This window comes from Piliocolobus tephrosceles, chromosome 13 (assembly GCF_002776525.5).
Source record: "Piliocolobus tephrosceles isolate RC106 chromosome 13, ASM277652v3, whole genome shotgun sequence".
In the NCBI taxonomy this organism is placed as follows: domain Eukaryota; kingdom Metazoa; phylum Chordata; class Mammalia; order Primates; family Cercopithecidae; genus Piliocolobus; species Piliocolobus tephrosceles.
In genome coordinates, this window is record NC_045446.1 from 31002376 (window position 1) to 31022310 (window position 19935).

At 44.7% G+C, this 19935-nt stretch overlaps 1 protein-coding gene across 1 annotated transcript in view; it reads right to left on the reverse strand.

The window, feature by feature from the left end:
• Positions 1 to 19696, reverse strand: part of KIAA1549L (KIAA1549 like) — a 301138-nt gene extending 281442 nt beyond the window's left edge. The window contains exon 1 of the mRNA XM_023185518.2: positions 18915 to 19696. Within this exon, the coding sequence (XP_023041286.2) occupies positions 18915 to 19152 (238 nt within the window). The 5' untranslated portion in view covers positions 19153 to 19696. The remainder of the gene's footprint in view (positions 1 to 18914) is intronic.
• Positions 19697 to 19935: the final 239 nt, after the last annotated feature.

Consider the following 19935-nt stretch of genomic DNA (forward strand, 5'->3'; position numbering starts at 1 on the left):
GCATGTGCAAGACCCTGTGCTAAGACAAATAAGACATGATCCCAGCTTTTAAGAGAGTGGCTCTCAAGTCTTCTGGGTTGTCTGCACACCTTCGTACCCTAGACCTTAAACTGACTCCACACTTATCCCACCTTTCCACGGTGTAAGTAGCACTGCTTCCTGCTCTTCTTCCTGAACATTGTCTTCTATGCCTGAGAGGCAGTGTGCCACGGTTGTTCCTTAGTGCTGGCTTGACTTCATAGTATCTTCTTCCCTCTTTCTCTAAGCAAGTTGTCCCACTAGCTACTTAGCTCATTGTTTCTTCTAATAGACATGGCTAATAACCGTGTGTGTCCTCACTTATCACCAAAATAGTTTTTAACACATTGACCACAGTTGTGAAGGGGTTTCCAGGACCCCGCTGTACCCAGGATTACCTTTTGAGAACCACTGCTCTGACAAGTTCACAGTCTGAGGAAGGAGATGGGCCAGGACACCTCAAGCATGGCCCAGGAGACAGAAGCAGAGAAGATGGCATCTAACTCCTAAGGCAGAGGGCAGAGTGCATGCCAGGGAAGGCTGCCTGCAGGCCTAACACTTGAGTTGAGTTTTGAAGAAGTGCAGATGCTAATCATGCAGACAAGGCTGGGACGGGCTTCCCAGGCAGAAAGAAGAATATGTAAAGGGCACAAAGGGCTCAGGGGAAACTGCAAGCCTGGCTATAGTAGCAGGTGTGAGCTGCAGGTGGTTCATTCATAAAGGACCCAGATTGCTAAGCAATGAAGTCAAACTGAGTTATGAGGAGCTGACAAAAGATTTGGGCCAATTTATATTTTATAAGAATCTCTGGCTGGAGGACGAGGCTGGTTTAAAGGGGGCCAAGACTAGAGACAGGGGGGCCAATTAGGAGATGCAGCTTTGGTAAGAACATGGACCAAAAGGAGGAAGAGTCTCAAATAAGGCAGCAAAGACAGAAAATTGTCAGAATTATGAGAGTGTTCAGAAATGCAATCAGCAGCTGGGCCCAGTGGCTCACACCTGTAATCCCAGCACTTTGGGAGGCTGAGACAGGCAGATCACTTGAGCCCAGGAGTTCAAGAACAGTCCGGGCAACATGGAGAAACTCTGAGTCTACAAAAAAATTAACAAAGACAAAAATTAGGCAGGTATGTTGGCACATGCCTGTAGTCCCAGCTACTCAGGAGGCTAAGGTGGGAGAATCGCTTGAACCTGGGAGGCAGAGGTTGCAGTGAGCCGAGATCATGCCCCTGCATTCCAGCCTGGGCGACAGAGTAAGACACTGTCTCAGAAAAAAAGAAAAAAAAAAAAAGAAATGATATCAGCAAAATGTAACAGCCAACTAAATGATGAACTAAAAAGCAATCTAGAACAATTCTCAGATTGCCAGCTCCAACAACGGGGTGAAAAAAAAAAAAACCAAGAATCTAGAATATTTGTCAGATTTTGGGCTCTGACAAACAGGTGGTAGTCATACTCAGTGAAAGAGGTAATACAGAGGAAATACAGAATAAGGAATCAGACTCCGGGTGAAGAGTTCCCTTTGAGGGAGAAATGCTGACTTGTCAGTAGCCGTGGGTAGAGATGTCCGATAAACTGCTTGGGCTTAAGTCTCATCCTCAAGAGAGAGCTGAGTATTTTTTGCACCAACAGTACATTAGTGATTGCTAAATCCATGAGTCTGAAAGAAGCTACCCCAGGAGGATCTACAGAGTCACAGAGCAAAGGGGATTAGATAACTGCCCCAGGATTCAGCAGTCGGGCAAGCACTGGTGACTGATAGCATCCTTTTTCCTTCCCATGAAGGATGGAAACGGAGTAAGTTAAGGAGCGAAGGAGACAAAGAAATGGAGACAGTGAAAATGGGAGGACAGAGCGGGGCAAGAGCTGGAGGCACAGAGGATGTTTATTAGTCACTGTCATTGCCTGGGCCGTCACATAGACCAGGGAGAAAAATCATAGGAGGAATCAGAAAATCTGTGTAGGATTCATAATGCAAATTAGGGCTCTCCTAAAATTTGGAAGTTTCATGTTGTTGGTGTTTAATTTTCACTATAATTACAGAACACACTATCCATGCCTCTTCTTCATCCAACTCAATTGGTTAGATAACTGAATGTCAAGGTCACTCTTTTAGTTTAAACCATGCAATGGCTTCCCATTGCTCTGAAGATAAAGGCCACAGTCTGTCTCCTGATGATGTTGGTCCTGCTACCTCTCATTCACTACTCACTCTCCCCTCCACTTCTGCCCACCATCCACACGACCTTCTCTGTGGTTTAGGAACGAATCACAGTCCTTCCCAACACAGAGGACAGTCCCCACTTCTCCACTGGCCCCCATCCCTACCTGGTTATCTCCTATTCCTCCTTCTGTAACAGACGTTGCCTCAAACATCACTTTCTCAGGAAAGCCTTCCCTAACCTTTCTCCTCACTTGCCAAGGTGGGCCCTTTCCTCCAGTCTCCCCCTGGCCCCTTTGGCTTCCCCTCTGTTAGCAGTCATACTTATTCATAGGAGTGGCTGACTAATGTCATAAATAAGTATGTGGTTAACAATGAAAATACTATAAAGGGGGAGCCCAGTGCCTGCCACCCACAGGTGCCTAATAAATACTATCCGAATTAATACATATTAATGAAAATCAATTTGGAAACAACAGACACCACTATTTAAGACTGCATGGTATATCACAACCGTAAGGAAACTAATTGTCTTGGAGTGATAGATCTTTACTGTACACGCAGGATAGATACTCACTTTTATCTTTTGCTGCAGAACAAAGAAAAGTGGTAATTTGGTTGTTTTTTAACTGTGTGATATAAAAACTAAACTATGGTGAAAAACAAAATCAAACCATGGTTGCTTGGATTGGATAGGGTGAGTGAGAAGAGCTGGGAATGCCTGCAGAAGGGCAAAAGAAAACTGACTTATTGGGGTCATGGTCACATGCTATATCTTGACAGGGATTTGGGATACACAGGTGTATACATTTGTAAAAACTCAAGTATATGTACGTAAGAGTTTTGTATTTCATTGTATGTAAAATTTACCTCAAAGAAGAGTCATACACAAATACTGAACCCTAATCAATGACATGCATGCTAAAGTATTTAGGGGTGACAGGCACTGATGTCTGCAACTTACTCTGAATACATCAAAAATAAGATGAACTGATGGATAGTGGGACAGACAGATACATCATAAAGCAAAATGTTAATTGCACCATTTAGATGGTAGGTATAGGGGTGTTTACTATATTGTTCTTTCTACTTTTCTGTGTGTTTGAAAATTTCATAAAATGTTGGGTGGGCAGGGAAGGACTGCACTGTATAACTGACAATATATTTACATTGTAATCAGATCTAGTTTCAAATCTCAGCTCCACTACTTACAAGCAATGTGCCCTTAGGCAAGTTGGTTTTTACATGTTCTCTCCATCTCAACTTCCTCCAAGCAAAATGGGCAAGAACTATCTGACAGTGTTGTCATGAGGACTCAATAAGATTAAATCCTTGATCCAGTGACTAACATAATAATAGCTGTCTCATAAATGTTAGTCTTCTTATTCAGAAGTCAACATATTCACAAACTAGGACAAATCTTCAATAAAACGTAAAGGAAGAATCTTGTAAAATTTTTTCTCTTGCTATGCCCCATGGGAAATTAAAAGAATAAATTAATTGTGCTATTTTTATAGGTAAAGACACTGACCTTCCATCAGTAGGACACTGGAAGTTCCACATCTAAGGAGGGTGAGAGATCCACGTTGTTGACACTTCCTCCCTGCATCTCCCAGTGGCCAACACGACCCGTTGTGAGAGCTGGTCAAGGTTAGCAACATCCTCACATCAGGAGGAAAAATGGGGAATGTCGGCAGAATCTTAAGTAGCGCACTGAAGCCAAGACTCCCAGTCTCCTTCTCACATGTGCAAATGAAAAGAGCCGATCAGACAGGCCTTGAGATCTGCTAAGGCACCAGACACGCCATCGGAAGTGGCAGTCACATGACTGTCTTGGTTTTTAGCATAATTACATGAACTGAGAGATGGCCTTATGATCATAAATAAAAGCCTCCAATTGAGACTAATAATGTGTATCCAACTGAAAGACGTGGGCTACCAGGCTACCACGTGGACTTCGCATCCCTAGGTTTGAAACATGGATGACATGATGACAGCAAAGGAGGAGGAGCTGCTGACATCTGGAAGCAAGGAAAAATTACACCTTTCTGTACCAGAGAACCAAACCAATGCTCATTCAAGAAAATTAGGTCTGACATCTTAAAAATCAGTGAAAGAGTTAATTATATGTCACAAGTGAGACACCATAATCAAAGGAAATTGCAAGTTTTTATAAAGCATCGCTGAGTGCCTACTAGGTTGTACCACTGGGACGATATACAGTGTTTGAAGCTGTTTTAGACTGCACGCAGCAAATCTGACTCCTATCCACTCTACCTTGAAATCTTATTCCCTTTTACATAATTATAAATGCAACTAGTTGATTGGCCTGTGAAGCCTAGGTTTCAAACTCCTTGGAGACATCGTGCACTCACTGTGGAAGTTTTCCTGCCTCTAGCCCAAATATGGATAGGAGCATTGGTGTGCCAGGGCTGGGTCACATCAGAGCTGAGCCAGTTGAGGCATCACTTCCCAACTCCACTATCATGTTAGTAGCTTGAAATCAGCCATGGTAGGAATATTTATACCAGGAAAATTGGCCAACACTATCAAACAGGCCACCTGTCATTGTTATCTTCCACAGAACAAGCTTATCAACATGTGAAGTTGTCTTTTACTGCTCTGAGGGAGGAGACAAATGTTTAGAAGTTTGCCCTCCAAACTGACCTTATTTAAAACTGACCTCTACCGAGGCCGTGGTGAAAGGTGGATCAGGCTAAGAAGGCATGTTTATACCATGTGCCCCTTCTCCTCTGGCCTCTGCTGAACTGATGAGCGGTAGATTCCCTAACTCCACTGGCCAGACTACAGCAGCTTCATTCTCCCTCATGCGAATGTGGAACTGGGACACAGTCTTGATGGTGGGCGTTTAAGCTAAAGAGCCTTGCCTACTCTGGCTGCAGTGAGCACCACAGCAAGTGAAAAGCCCCGTGCAAGGTTTATTGTCGGGGGAACCAAGAAGCTATGGGGAAGCAGAAAAAGCCAGTCTCCAGAAAGAGGCAGAAGGATGAACTGGGCCATAGGAAGAAGAGGCACTGGGAACAGGAGATGCACAGCCAGTAACCTTAGCCTCTTAATATCCTGGAGGGCAATATCATGACGCAGAGGGTGAGCTCTGGAATCGAACTGCCTGGGTTCCAATCTCTACTCTGCCAGTTAGCTGGCAGACACTGAACCAGTTAGTGTTATGTTATTCTGTGCCTCAGTTCCCTCTTCTGAAACATGGGGATGATAGCAGAACCTACTTCATAGGGTTGGCATGAGAATCAAATGAGCTGATACAAACAGTAAATGCTCAAAAGTATTAGCTGTTATTTCTATCAATTAATTATAGCATCCACATGGCCTGGTTATATTTCATTCCTATTCCAAACATGTCACCTGGGATTCCCCCGTGGCCTGAGGCCTCATACTGGAGCTAGTTTTAGTTGTGTAGCTAGGTGATCTGTCCCCTGAATCATAGAATAATGTGCAAATCCCTGGACCAATGTGTGACCGTTAGCTAATCACTTCCTCAGCCCTCTCTTAGGAGTAGTGTGAGATTCAAATAGGAAGAGAAACGGAAAGCTTTGACAACCGTGAGCTGTTGTACCAAACTCTGGAGACCGTTATCTCTGCACGGAAAAGTAAAGATATCACATTGGTCATAAGAATGGAAAACACTTCCTTAAAATGTATTTATTGCTGGACTAGAGACTAGAGAAATATTCCCCACCCAACTGGAAAAAAAAGGCTCAGTTTCTGTAGGGTTCACCAGCTTGATTCATATGTTCATCTCCAGTATTAATAAGATAATAACAGGAAATTGCCGAAGACAGTTCTAGGATGCTGATTTTTTAACACACTTTCACCCAGCTTAATTATATTCAAAATAATGCTCCGAAGACTGATCCTCCCATTCTTTTCAAAACAAAGACTTCTTAACTGATAATGAAGGATATAGATCTGGAGATATTTTTATTCATCCCTTTTCAACAAGAACTCATAAACCACACTGTTAATTTCAACACATTTTCTTCTCACACTTCTCATTTTTCTTCAGGCTTCTTGGGTTTGCTGTTGACACCTGGTAAATAAAAAGGCAAGCGACAGGGGACCGGCATTCATTACTAGGGACAGAGGTAGGCAGACAGGTCTGGGAGTCCCAGTTTCATTCTAGATACTTCATTCCATATTTCATGTGGGAAGACTGAAGTTAGAAGTATTCTAGGCTTCCCCATTTACTTGAACTGCATAAATACCAAAACCATTTTGTGTGTCTGACGTCAGGAGATTTTATTTCTAGCTAAGAATAGATTTAACATATATAAATCTCAATCTAAATCGAATTCACCTCTTGTGGTTAGGACACTTGGGCAAAGCCGCGCCTGAGTGAACAGGAGGCAAGTGCAGCAGCAACCTTGGCCTATGCTTGAGGCAGCTACTTGGCCTTATTTATATCTACAGGATTGGTTAAAACATGAGTTTGTCCCCATTCTATGTGGTGTTTAAAAGGGCCCATGATTTTTCTTAAATGTCTGCAGAAGTATCATCTAGGGAAGGAAGCCAGGGAGTAAAGGAAAATGGGCAGAACTGTCTAAGGAGATATTTTAACTGTAGCTTTGAATCTGACCTGTGTTGTTAAAGCTATTCTCTTTTATAATAAAAGGTCTTTCCCTGTTTCTAACAGAAGTTCAAGTTCTCTCAGGACACAATTTAGTTAGCATGGAAAGAGGGTCATGATACAGTGTTAACGGGAAAAAGCAAGTTGCTAAATATTATATCCTTTATATCTTAAAAAAAATTAAGTGAGGCTACGTCTATGGATATAAATATTTGTATGGGGGGCCGGGCGTGGTGGCTCAAGCCTGTAATCCCAGCACTTTGGGAGGCCGAGACGGGCGGATCACGAGGTCAGGAGATTGAGACCATCCTGGCTAACACAGTGAAACCCCGTCTCTACTAAAAAAAAAAAAAATACAAAAATCTAGCCGGGCGTGGTGGCGGGCGCCTGTAGTCCCAGCTACTCCGGAGGCTGAGGCAGGAGAATGGCCTAAACCCGGGAGGCGGAGCTTGCAGTGAGCTCAGATCCGGCCACTGCACTCTAACCCAGGCAACAGAGCGAGACTCCGTCTCAAAAAAAAAAAAAAAAAAAAAATTTGTATGAAGAGGTCTGAAAGGATCCATCACACTTGCTTGACAGCACGACTCTAAGGAATAGCAAGGCGATAAGGTTTGGCTGTGTCTCCACCCAATCCACCCAAATCACACCTTGAATTGTATTTCCCATAATCCCCATGTATTGTGGAAGGGACTCAGTGGGAGGTAACTGAATCATGGGGGCAGTTACCCCCATGCTATTCTTGTGATAGTGAGTTCCTACAAGATCTGATGGTTTTATAAGGGATCTCCCCACTTCATTTGGCACTTCTCTTTCCCGCCATCATAGGAAGAAGGATGTGTTTGCTTTCCCTTCTGCCATGATTGGAACTTTCCTGAGGCCTCCCCAGCCATGCGGAACTGTGAGTCCATTAAACTTCTTTCCTTTATAAATTACTCAGTCTCGGGCAGTTCTTTATAGTAGCATGAGAGTGGACTAATACACAAGGCCAACAGGGCCTTTTGCATTTTACTGCATCTACCTGAGTATTGTTTGAATTTAATAAAGTATATATTACTTTCATAATTTTTTAAAATCCCATGAAGATTGAAGATAGGCCTATATTTATCTGGGCCTCACATTGGAACTATGACAGCAAACTGTGGGAAAACTCTTCCCTTTTCAGAATGAAAATCCTTAGCTGGGCTTGGCTGCTAATGTAGGAAGAAGCAGGAAATGCAGATGGTGGAACTCCACCAAAACATCTGCTTGTGGCTTGTAAAGACACCGCCGGGGGATGTGGGGAGAAAGGAAGATCTTGAGGCTCTTATCCATAGATGAGAAAACGAAAGCCCTGAAAAGTGAAATGATTTGGTAAGTAACAGCCAGGGGTGACCTCAGTCTCCTGAACACATCCAGTGCAATTTTTCCTCACCCAGGCTGTTTTCCCTAGACCTTAAACCAAAGTAGTATCTGCTGGTAGCTCTGAGAAAGAGAAAATGGGCCAGGAACGGTAGTTCATGCCTGTAATCCCAGCACTTTGGGAGGCTGAGGCTGGCAGATTACTTGAGGTCAGGAGTTCGAGACCAGCCTGGCCAACATGGTGAAACCCTGTCTCTACTAAAAATACAAAAATTAGCTGGATATAGTGGCACATGCCTGTAGTCCCAGCTACTTGGGAGGCTGAGGCAGGAGAATTGCCTGAACCTTGGAGGTGAAGACTGCAGTAAGCCAAGATTGTGCCACTGCACTCCAACCTGGACAACAAAGTGAGACTCCATCTCAAAACATAAAATAAAATAGAATGAGAAAATGAACTAGAGGTACCTGATACTTTTTATTTTACTAAATAATTCCTTGAGGGATCTTCAATCTCATCTGTAAGCCCACGGGCCTTAAAGGAGAAATCGTTATGTACAAACACGTCCATAAAGCAGAAGTGGAATACTTCCCTATTATTTTATTTTATTTATCTTTTATTTTTGAGACAGAGTCTTGCTTTGTCACCCAGGCTGGAGTGCAGTGGCACAATCCCGACTCACTGCAACCTCTGCCTCCTGGGTTTTCTCATGCTTCGAACTCCCAAGTAGCTGGGACTACAGGCGTGTGCTACCATATCTGGCTAATTTTTCTATTTTTAGTAGAGACGGGGTTTCATCACGTTGAATAGCCTGTCTCGAATTCATGACCTCAAGTGATCCACCCTCCTTGGGCTCCCAAAGTGTTGGGATTACAGGCATGAGCCACTGCATCTGGCCCCTATTATTTTATAGAGCAGCACTACTCTTATAACAAAACCAGACAATACCTTTTAGCAAAACAAAGCTACACACCAATACCCCTCATGAACGTGAAACCAAGGCCCGGCCATTGTTAGGAATTTCTTTTCTTTTTTTGAGATGGAGTCTCGCTCTTGTCACCCAGGCTGGTGCAGTGGTGTGATCTCAGCTCACTGCAACCTCTGCCTCCTGGGTTCAAGTGATTCTCCTGCCTCAGCCTCCTGAGGAGCTGAGATTACAAGCACCCACCACTATGCCCAGCTAATTTTTTTGTATTTTTAGCAGAGACAGGGTTCCACCACGTTGGCCAGGCTGGTCTCGAACTTCTGACATTAAGTGATCCTCCCGCCTTGGTCTCCCAAAGTGCTGGGATTACAGGCATGAGCCTCCGCACCTGGCCAGGAATTTCTTTAGTTTGCAAAAAGTTGTCCTTTTACAAACTAAAGATAAACCCTGTGATCATCTCAACAGACAAAGAGAAAGCATTTGCCAAAATCTGATAACCAGTCATGATAAAAATTCCTCACCCTGATAAAGGGCCTCTGTGAAACAAAATCAAAACTATAGCCAACGTCATACTTTAGAGAAAGACTGATATTTTCCTCCAAAGCCAGGATCAAGGCAAGGATGTCCACTCTCCCTATTTCTATTCAGCAAAGTACTAGAAGTTCTAGCCAGTACAATAAGGCAAGAAAAATAAATAAAAGCCTTACAGATTTGAAAGAACGAGAAGTGTCTTTATTCACAGATTAACATGATTTTCTATTTAGAAAAATCCCGAAGATTCCATAAAAAAACTACTAGAACTAAAATGAGTTTAGGAGGGTCACATGATATAAGGTTTTTAAAATCATATTTCTATATACTAACAAAGAAATTTTTATATTACTGTTTGCCAAAGGACTGAAAAACATGAAAAATGTATGTACAAATTTGTATACTGAAAACTATAAAACACTGATGATAGAAGAGAAAGAATACCTAAGTAAATGGAGAGAGATATGTTCATGGATTAAAACTTAAAAATACCATTAAGATAACAATCTCTAATGGTCTAGATTCAAATAAATTCCAATCAAAAATCCAACAGCTTTTTAAATAGAAATTCACAAGAAGATACTAAAATCTGTATAGAAAGCATAAGACCTAGGATAGCCAAAAAGATTTTTTAAAAGAATAAAGAATTTTCACACTATCTGATTTCAAGACTTACTACAGAACTAAAGCAGTGGAACTCAATTGAGGCCAATTTTACTCCCCAGGGGGACATTTAGCAACGTCTGGAAACGTTTTTGGTTGTCACAACTAAGAGGGAGGGGAGTTACTGACATCTACTAGGCAGTCAGAAATATTGCTAAACTTCTAATGCACAGGACAGGCGTCCACAACAAAGAACCATTGAACCCAAAATGTTAATAGTGCTGACGCTAAGAAACCCTGAGCTAGAGAAATCAAGACAGTGTTACACTGGCATATGGAGAGAAGTACAGATCAACAGAACATACTAGAATCCAGAAATAAACCTAGACATATATGGTGCCAAGGTAAGTCAACGGACCAAGGATAGCCTTTTCAATAAGTGGTGCTAGAACAATTAAATATCCATATAAAAAAATTAACCTTGACTCTTACTTTGCACCATACACAAATATTAACATAAGATGGATCACAGACCTAAAAGTAAAAATAAAAATACAAAACTTCTAGATGAAATCACAGATATTTGTGACCTTGGCACACAGTAGGCAATTTCTATGCTAGGACACAAAAAACACAAATCTTAAATTGAAAAGTTGATAGAGTTAATCTAAATTTAAAACTTCTCTCCTTTAAAAAAAAAAAACAAAAAAACAAACAAAAAAACACTGTTAATAAAATGAAAAGACAAGCCACATATTTGCAAGACACCTATCTGATAAAAGACTTGTATCTAGACTATATAAAGAAAGCTCAAAGCTCAGTAAAAACAAAACAATCCAATTTTTTAAATGGGCAAAATACATTAACAGACACTTGAAAGTAGACATATAGATGGCAAGTAAGAACATGAAAAGATACGCAACAATAAAATTATTAGTAATTAGAGAAACGTAAACTGAAACTGGAATGAGATACCACTGAACAACTATTAGAATGGCTGAAATCTAAATTAAACGGGAAAAAAAAGCTGACAATACCAAGTGCCAGTGAGGATACAGAGGAACAACTAGAACTCTCATACACTGCTAATGAGAATGCAAAACTGTACAGCTACTTTGAAAAAGAGTTTGGCAGTTTCTTATAAGGCGAAACACGTCCCTAACACATGACCGAGCAATCCTACCCCTAGGCATTTACCCAAAAGGAATGAAAACTGCCCACAGAAAAGACTTTCGTGTCATAAACTGGAAACAACCCAAATGTCCATCAACTGCTGAATGAATAAGCAAACTGTGGTGCAAAGGAATACTATTCTGCAATAAAAAGAACGGAATTAGTGATCGATGCAATGACATGGATGATTTTCAAGAGCATTATGCTAAGTGAAAGAAGCCAGATGCAAAATGTTACATATGGTACAATTCCATTTCTGTGACCTTCTGGAAAAGGCAAAACTACAGGGATGGAAAATACATTAGTGGTTTCCAGGCACTGGGTGTGTTGGGGGGAGTGGATCAACTGCAAGGGGCAAGAGGGAACTTTTTGGGGTGACAGAAATGTTCTATATCTGGATTGTGGTGGTGGACACATAATTGTACACTTTTGTCAAAACTCATCATGCAGTACACCTACAAAGGAAGAATTTCACTGTATGTAAATTACACCTTAATAAACTTTACTTTAAAAAAAGAAGAAAAAGCTGGTGGCTGATGAGTGTGTTCTCTTTGTACTGCATGACATTTTAGAAATCTGAACTAATTGGTGATATTTGAAAACAAAAAGATTCTAAATAAAGATCTGCCTTTTGTTGAGAAGTCAGAACTATGGCACCCTGAGCCTCGGTCCCATGCAGGTTGCCACTAAGCAGTCGCCGCCTCTTGGAGCAACACAGGCACTTGCTGTCCTGCCACATCCCCCAACCTGACCCAATTCACAGAAGTACTTTACCCACCTGCCACTGCACCTGCCCGCGTGAGTTTCTTGTCCCGGACTATGGGCTGCCTGAAGGCAGGGTCTAGGCCTGGCCTGTTCTCACTACACCCCCAGCATCTAGTGAAGGGCCTGGCACATGCTGGGTGCTTGATAAACACTGCTGAATTAATATGACTCAGTTGCCACCTTCCCACCAGCTCCTAAAACTGACATTTACAACACCCAGATTGCCAACTGCTCCTTTGGTCCTGAAGTCCCCAAAGAGAGTCACCATCCATGGCAGCCATCCCACAACCCAGAATAATGTGTCCCTCTGTGTGTTTAGAAATCCCCTCTAATATGTTGTCAAGCAACGAAAATGTTTTAAGGTCATTCCAACTATTCATTTTTGTCTGGAGAAGAGTGGAGTTTTTGTTTGTCTAAAACAAAAAAAAAAGAAAGAAAGAAAGAAAACCACAATATGGGCTTGAAGGTTAATGAAAATGAAAAGGGAAGTGTGCACATTCATTTCGAATATTCTCAGATCATATTCCAGTAATTTGAGACTTGAGCTAAGTAAGCTTCTGAGAGATTCTCTGGTAGTCATCAGAATTTCAGGAACCTGAAACTTCCATGGTGGTGGTCAGTTTGAGGGAAGGATGTGGGGCAGCAAGGGGATATCTAACTTCTGTTTTAGGCTAGTATTAAAAGTACAGTAACACTGTACTTTCAACATTTAGTACACTTTCTTCTTTTCCTACCTCCTTGTTATTTTCTCTGTCTCTTGCTTGTCCCCCTTCTCCCTGAACCCCCAAATGCTGCAGCACCCCAGCCCCTCAGAGCCCTTCAGGCCCACGAGGAGGGCCAGGGGAAGCCCCAGGGCAGGGAGAGGGTGCCAGGGACTCCTCCCTACAGCACCATGTGCTCTGGCCTCAGGAACATTTTCTTTACTTTGTGGGGATGGGAAGGATGAGATGGGAGGCAAGATCTGGGACATCATGTAAGAATCTTTGAAGGACTAATCAGATTGAGAGTGAAAAGTAAAAATATATTGGGCCATCTACATTTGGGGGAAACACCAAATCAACCACTCTGGTCATATGTCTTTCATGTTTAAAAATGAGGAAGTGTGAACATATATACTTAGACCTCATCTTAACCCTCCCTTGGCCCATCTCCCCTGACTCTGCTTTTCTCTAGAGAAAAGACTTCAGAAGAATTGTCTTATGTGTTGCCTCCAATGCCTCTTTCTCCTTTCTCTCTTGAACCATCTGCAGTTAGACTTTTATCCCCATCACTCTCAGAGCCACTAACCACCTTCTCACCTCCAAACTCAACATGCATTGCTGGTGCCCATCTAACTCCACTCTCAGCAGCATCTGTTCAAGCCGATCACGCCCTCCTCCTTGATCACTTTCTTCTCTTAGTGCCCAGGACACCATATACACTTTCTTCTCTTCCTACTGCCTTATTGTTTTTTTCTCTATCTCTTGCTGGTCCCCTTCTTCCTGAACCCCTGAATGTTGCAGTAATCCCAGGTTCATTGCTCATATCTCCCTCTCTCTTCTCCATTCTCACTTTCTAGGTTTCTTATTCACTTCCATGATGATGGCTCCCAAATTATACCTTAGGACCTTTTATCGCCCTAGAATTCCAGACTACTTTATTCAACTAGCACCCTGACATGTCCACTTGAATAAACATTTCAAGCTTTACATACCCCCAAAAGAACTCTTTATTGCTTACCCCAAACCTGAACTGCTGTCTCAATTAATGGCAACTTCATCTTCCCCGTTGCTTGAGCCAAAGACCTTGGAGCCATATCAATTCCTCTCTTTCTCTCCTACCCATTTAATCCCCCAGATAATTCTAGTAACTCTATATTCAACAGATGTCCAAAATCTAACCACTTCTCACCACTTCTCCTGCTACCACCCGCTCTAAGCCATCTTCATCTGCAGACTGATTTCAACAACAGCTTCCTTCCTGATCTCCTGGCTTCCATACTTGACCTTACAGACTTTTCTCCCCACAACAGCCAGGGTGATTCTTTTAAAACCGAAGTAAGATTATGTCACCTCCTGTTTGGATGCTCCAAGTGGTGGACCATCTCATTCCAACTAAAGTACCAAGCCATCATCATGGCCAGTAAGTCCTATAGGATCCAGCCCCATCTCTCTCTTCAACATCACTTCTCACTACTCTCCCTCTGCTCATTCAATTCTACACTGGCATTCCTGCTGTTCCTCAAACAAGCAAGCACGATCTCTGCTCAAGGCCTTTGCACTTGCCTTTCCCCAGCCTGGAATATTCTTCCCCCAGATATCCACTGTTAGGTCTACTCAATGCCATCTCCTCAGAGAGGCCTCCTCTCACCACTCCATCCAGACAAGCCCATGTGTGAAGGCACTATCCCCTACCCTGATTTATTTTGCTCCATATAACTGACCACCACCCGACCTACAGGTATTTGCTTATTGCCACTTCTTTCTCAAAGTGGGGTCCACAAACTTGCATTGTCAGCATTACTCAAGTGCTTGTTAACAATGCAGACTCTCAGGCCTTATTTCAGACCTACCGAATCAGAATCCACATTTCAACAAGATCTTCAAATGACTGGTAAGCACTGTCACATATGGATGGCACTGGGTTCAATATTCTGAGCTAACAGTAATGAACAAAACCAGGTCCCATTCTCTCTAATCCCGGTGAGAACAGGCCTTGTTTTTGTTCATTACTGTTACCTCGGGATACTGAGGCATACAAAACAAATTGAATAAAGGAATGAATGAATGAACAAATGAACTTGAACCTGTTCTAGACTCGACTGCAAGTTGACGATGTGTACAGGAAGGTTGGGGAGGGGCAAGGAGGACATCCTAGGTCAAAACTATCTCCCCCGACACTGTGTTCTAAATTAGAAATTCTTTGGTATCAATTCAACAAGAAGGGCTAAGTATTCTAAACACGTATGTGCCCAATGCAGGGGTACCCATATTCATAAAACTCTCAGAGACCTACAAAGTTCTTTGAGACCTGCAAAGAGACTTAAACTCACACACAATAATAGTGAGGGACTTTAACACCCACTGACAATATTAGACAGATCATCAAGACAGAACATTAACAGAAGTATTCAGAACCTGAACTCAGCTCTGGATCAAGAGGACCTGATATCCACAGAACTCTCCACCCCAAAACAACAGAATATACATTCTTCTCATCACCATATGGCACTGACGCTAAAATTGACCATGTAATCAGAAGAAAATCTTTGGTATCAACAAAACCGTCTATCAACATGCAAATATATTCCCTTAATAAAGCAGTCTTTCACAACTTACTGTGAATTATTTAAATGAGATCGTATTCTAACATCTAACAGAAACAGGGGGAACAGGAGTATAGAGACTGAAAATTTAATAAATTCCTATTCTGTGCTGGGTATTGTAACAGGCAATAAGCAAATGAAGGTAAATCAGGAACTAACAAGTTGGAGGGAGAAGCACACGGTCCCTCAGAACCCTTCAGCCGGCAGAGGAGGGCCTAGGGAAGCTCCAGCGTGCGGAGAGGGTGCTGAGGACTCCTCCCTACAGTGCCCTGTGCTCTGACCACAAAGAACCCTTCACTTTTCTTCTGCCAGAAATGCCACCATCAACACTGCCACCCCCAACTCATCCTTCAAGGTCCCCCCGCCCCCAGAATTAACTATTCCCTCATTAGCTCTGATCACACAGTACAGAGTACAAGGGCCTTGATCGCCCTCTTCTTGAGGGGCTTCTACAAACTGCCTCGTCCTTATTCACTTCTGTATCCCCTGCCCCTGCACAGCGCCCAGACAGCGTAAACATTCCATCTATTTCTGCCATTTTAAAAGAGCAGGTAGCATTCATTGAGCGCTTACTGTATACGAAGCACTTGGTATTTAAAATACCAAGCATTTTAAATGCTTTAGATGCATTAACTCATGTAATCCTCACAAGAACCCAGTGAGATTGGAACTATTATTGTCGCCATTTTCCAGATGAGAGAACTGAGACCCAGACAGTCACATTGAGTAGCTGCCCATGAACAGATGAGCACTATCCCTGTACATAACAGGCACACAGTAAATGTTTACTGACGTGAACTGAAGGGAAGCTCAGTAGTTAAAAAGAGAGTGAAGTCAAATTTAAGCGCTACCATTTTGCCTGGAGCCTGGATGGCCAAGGAGAATAGAGGGTATCAGTACTCACTACTACAAAGAAACTTCTTCCCACACCAACCTCCCGCATCCAAAACAGAACTTACTGACTGGGAGCAAGATGAAAGATGGAGATGGAAGTTAGGAGTCTGAAGGAGGGCAAAGAAGATGACAACAGCCTTTACTTTACGTGGAAAAGAGAAGGAACTCTGATTCCTTTAGAATATTCAAGCAAAAGAGGTTGGGGTGGGGTGGATGGAAGTAGACTGGGAACACACTGCAGAGTCTCCAGGACAGGAAGGTGTTAAACATTTGCCACAGAATTTTCCAGAAACAAATCTATGTTTGCCCATTTTTCAACCAAGGCAAATGACTGGCTTAGCCTTCCTTAAACAACAAGGGAGAGCAGCCACGTAAATGACGGGACTGTAGCAAGCCAGCACTTTGAGTAAGATCTCAGACAGCTCGGGGTAGGACGCATTCTGCAGTGAGTGGCAGCACTCAAGCGCAGCGATTCCTCAGAAAAAGTTCCCAATTAGGTTGTTTGCAGAAAGTCAAAGGTCCCCAGAAATTGTCATTCATTCTCCCGCCTCCCTCCTGACACTGCTTCTTCCCACAAATCCCTTAGGATGCCCTGCATTAGGCCCAGGACTCACCTACCCTGGTGTGAAACTGCCTCACGTGGAAATCAGAGAACAAATGAGAGCAGGTGGGAGGTTAAGAGGTAAGAGTTACACACAAGGAACCCAGTGATTAACCCTTCCATTGAGTCATGGAATTGAATCAGTGGCAAACCCAGAGAAAACCGTGGAGCCGAGGTGGACTATGGATCCACAGGTGGGCTGGACCACGGGAAGCTGGTCATAAAGGTGGACAGCAGAAAGGGCATCCAAAAAGCACAGAGGAAGCAACGAGTCACTCCGACGAGATGGAGTAAAACGGAGAGGACTTTGGGGAGGAACATCACCTTTAATGATTTTTATCATCATTGTAATCAAAGCATCTTTCCCAGCCCCGTATCCCCATGACCACCACACTGAAAGGAAAAAGAAAGAGGACACCAGGGCCAAACCCAAACAATGTGGATCAGAAGGTCCCCTAAGTCAGGCTTTGGTGGTCTGAAAGAGGAGCCAAGGAAAGTCAGAGAGGTTCAGAAGGCTCAAGGTACAAAGGTCAGAAGGGAGATCAGAAATTCAAAACTGATCCAAGGAAATCACTCAACATCAGGCTGAACAGGAACAACACATGAAAGCCAGTTTCACATATTACAGATGGCTGAACAAATGAACATCATCCCAAAGTAAATATCTCATAAGCAGTTCACAAAAACGACCAAGGACTTGATATCCTTTAATCAAAAACAGGATGTATGTTTCTGAGCCAATGAACACCAAGGTATTTACGTGGGTCTTTCTCAGGTCTTATCTTTTAACAATTATGCCAAATACACATCACTAAAAACTGCTACAGGCATAAAAATCGGGGGCTAAAATTCGTCAGAGGTTCTTCTCAAGTCTGAGGCACACATCCAAAGATTCCTGGACTTTGTAACCACTATAATCACAGTAGAAAATTCTTTCACAGTAACTTGCCAGCACAAGCACCACCTGTCAGTGACCCGTTAAGTGAGTCAATCGAAGGAAAATGGGTTCTGAATTAAGCTGCTGAAGACGAGAAATATTTTTAACCTAAAACTCTCTTATCTAAAGCAATGTCAGGCCCTTACAATTAGGAATTTTAATCTAATTTGGGGAAGGGGGCACTCTGAAAAAGAAGAGGTCATTAGTCCTTGCTAAAAAATGCAAAACTACAGGAACACATTTTCCTTGATAAGGCAGTGTATCAAGAGCTCAGAATTTCATCACAAACACAAAAGCCTGCCCTTTCCAAGTGCAGGCAGTAATCATTCTTACTTCCAAGACAATTGCTTACTGCACTAAGTTTTGAAGCACACTTAGCAGAATAATCCACCCCCACCTAGAATACTTACAATAGATTTCTCAAAATTGTCCAGGGAATTACAGAAATCTATTTCCTGGGGATTGCTGAAGTCTAAAAGCCAAGCATGACTATTTTTAACTAACCTGCAAACAGTGGATTATATACTTAACGAGCGCCTGCATCCCTTTGCAAGGTGCAAGCAATTATTGGAGAGACCTCCTTCCCAAAAGAAAAGCGTTCCGCTATCAACACAGGAGGAACTGTGTTGATATTTGGGAAGCCGACAGGCGGATTGCCTAAAACTCTCTAGCCATTTCATGCAGTTACGACAAAGTGGACACTCAACGGCCCAAAATATCAGGGGCTTCGCCATCCTAAAACGTGTTCTAATGATACATTTCCCGTTTAAAGCGTCCTAAACACACATCTTTCTCTAAATAAAGCGTGCCTGCGGGACCACTAGGAAGGTTCTACAACTTGTCCAAAAAAGAAGAGGCGATTGCCCTTCTTCCCCGCCCAAAGTGCCTTCCCGAAAGGCAGATTTCTGACAGTTTGCCTGCAGTTGCAGCAGCAAAGGGCGGAGAGAATCCCAGAGCCAGTACTACCAATACCTCTCCACCGCCACCCGGGCAGGTGTGGGTCCCGACCCGCCGCCCCGCTCTTCCAGAAACATCCGCGGACGCCCCGCCGCCGAGCGCTTACCCGGGTCGGCCTGGCAATGCTCCAGGAGGGCCGCCAGCAGCAGGAGTCCCAGCAGCAGCGTCGGTGGCCGCGGGGGCGCATCGTGGGACGCGCCGGCCCCGGGGCCCCTCACGCCCGTGCAGCGCGCGGCTCCCCAGCCTGCCCGACCAAGCCCACGCGCCACGGGCCGGCCCCCGCGCCCCCGCGTCGCGGGCTCGGCTTCCCTTGAGCCCTGAGGCTTGGCCTCCTGCGGAGCCATGGGGACGCTTCACACATCCAGGCCGCTGCCTCGCTCTGCACCGCGCCGGGAAGCCCAGCCCTCCGCGCCCCGGTCCTCACCGGGCATCGCCGGCCACGGCCCGGGCGCCAGAGGGAGGGGGAGCCGAGCGGCGCGACTGGCTCGCTCGTCCTGCCGCGGCCGGGGCGGGCTCCGGGGAGCCGCGGCTTCACCCGCGCAGGGGCCGGGCCCGCATGGAACCGCGGTGGGCACGGGCCAGGGTTCCCACGGTGCCTGTCGCCGCGCGCCGGCGCGATTGGGGCGGCGAGGGTGGGACAGGCGCCGCCCGGGGACCCCTCCCCCGGGCCGGCTCCTGCAGAATGAGGGGGCGAGGCTGCTGGGAACTGGGGTGGCGGCCGCGGGGCGCGCTCGGGTCCCTCCCTCCCGCCGCCGCTGCAGCCTCGGCGCCCCGCTCTCCTAGCTCCTCGCTCCTCGTGCTTCGTTGGGCTTCGGGTTCCAGCCCCGGCTCCGGCTGGGGCTCCCGGGCCGCGAGTGCTACCGCAGCTCCGAGCGGCGCCTCATTGACAAAGAAAGCACGTAGCCTCCGGATCGGGCGAGAAGGCGAGGAGGCGAGGCCGACGCGCGCGCGCAGCCCCGCGCGAAGCCACCGCGCGCTCCCCGCTCCCGCGCGCCCGGCCCGGCTCGGGACCCAGGAGGGGACCCCTCCCGGCGGCTCCCGCGCAGCGGAGGTCCTCAAGGGGAGAGCTTCCCTCCCATCCTGTCCCCCATCTAGAGGAGGGAAGGTTGGCGGGAGAGGTCGTCTGG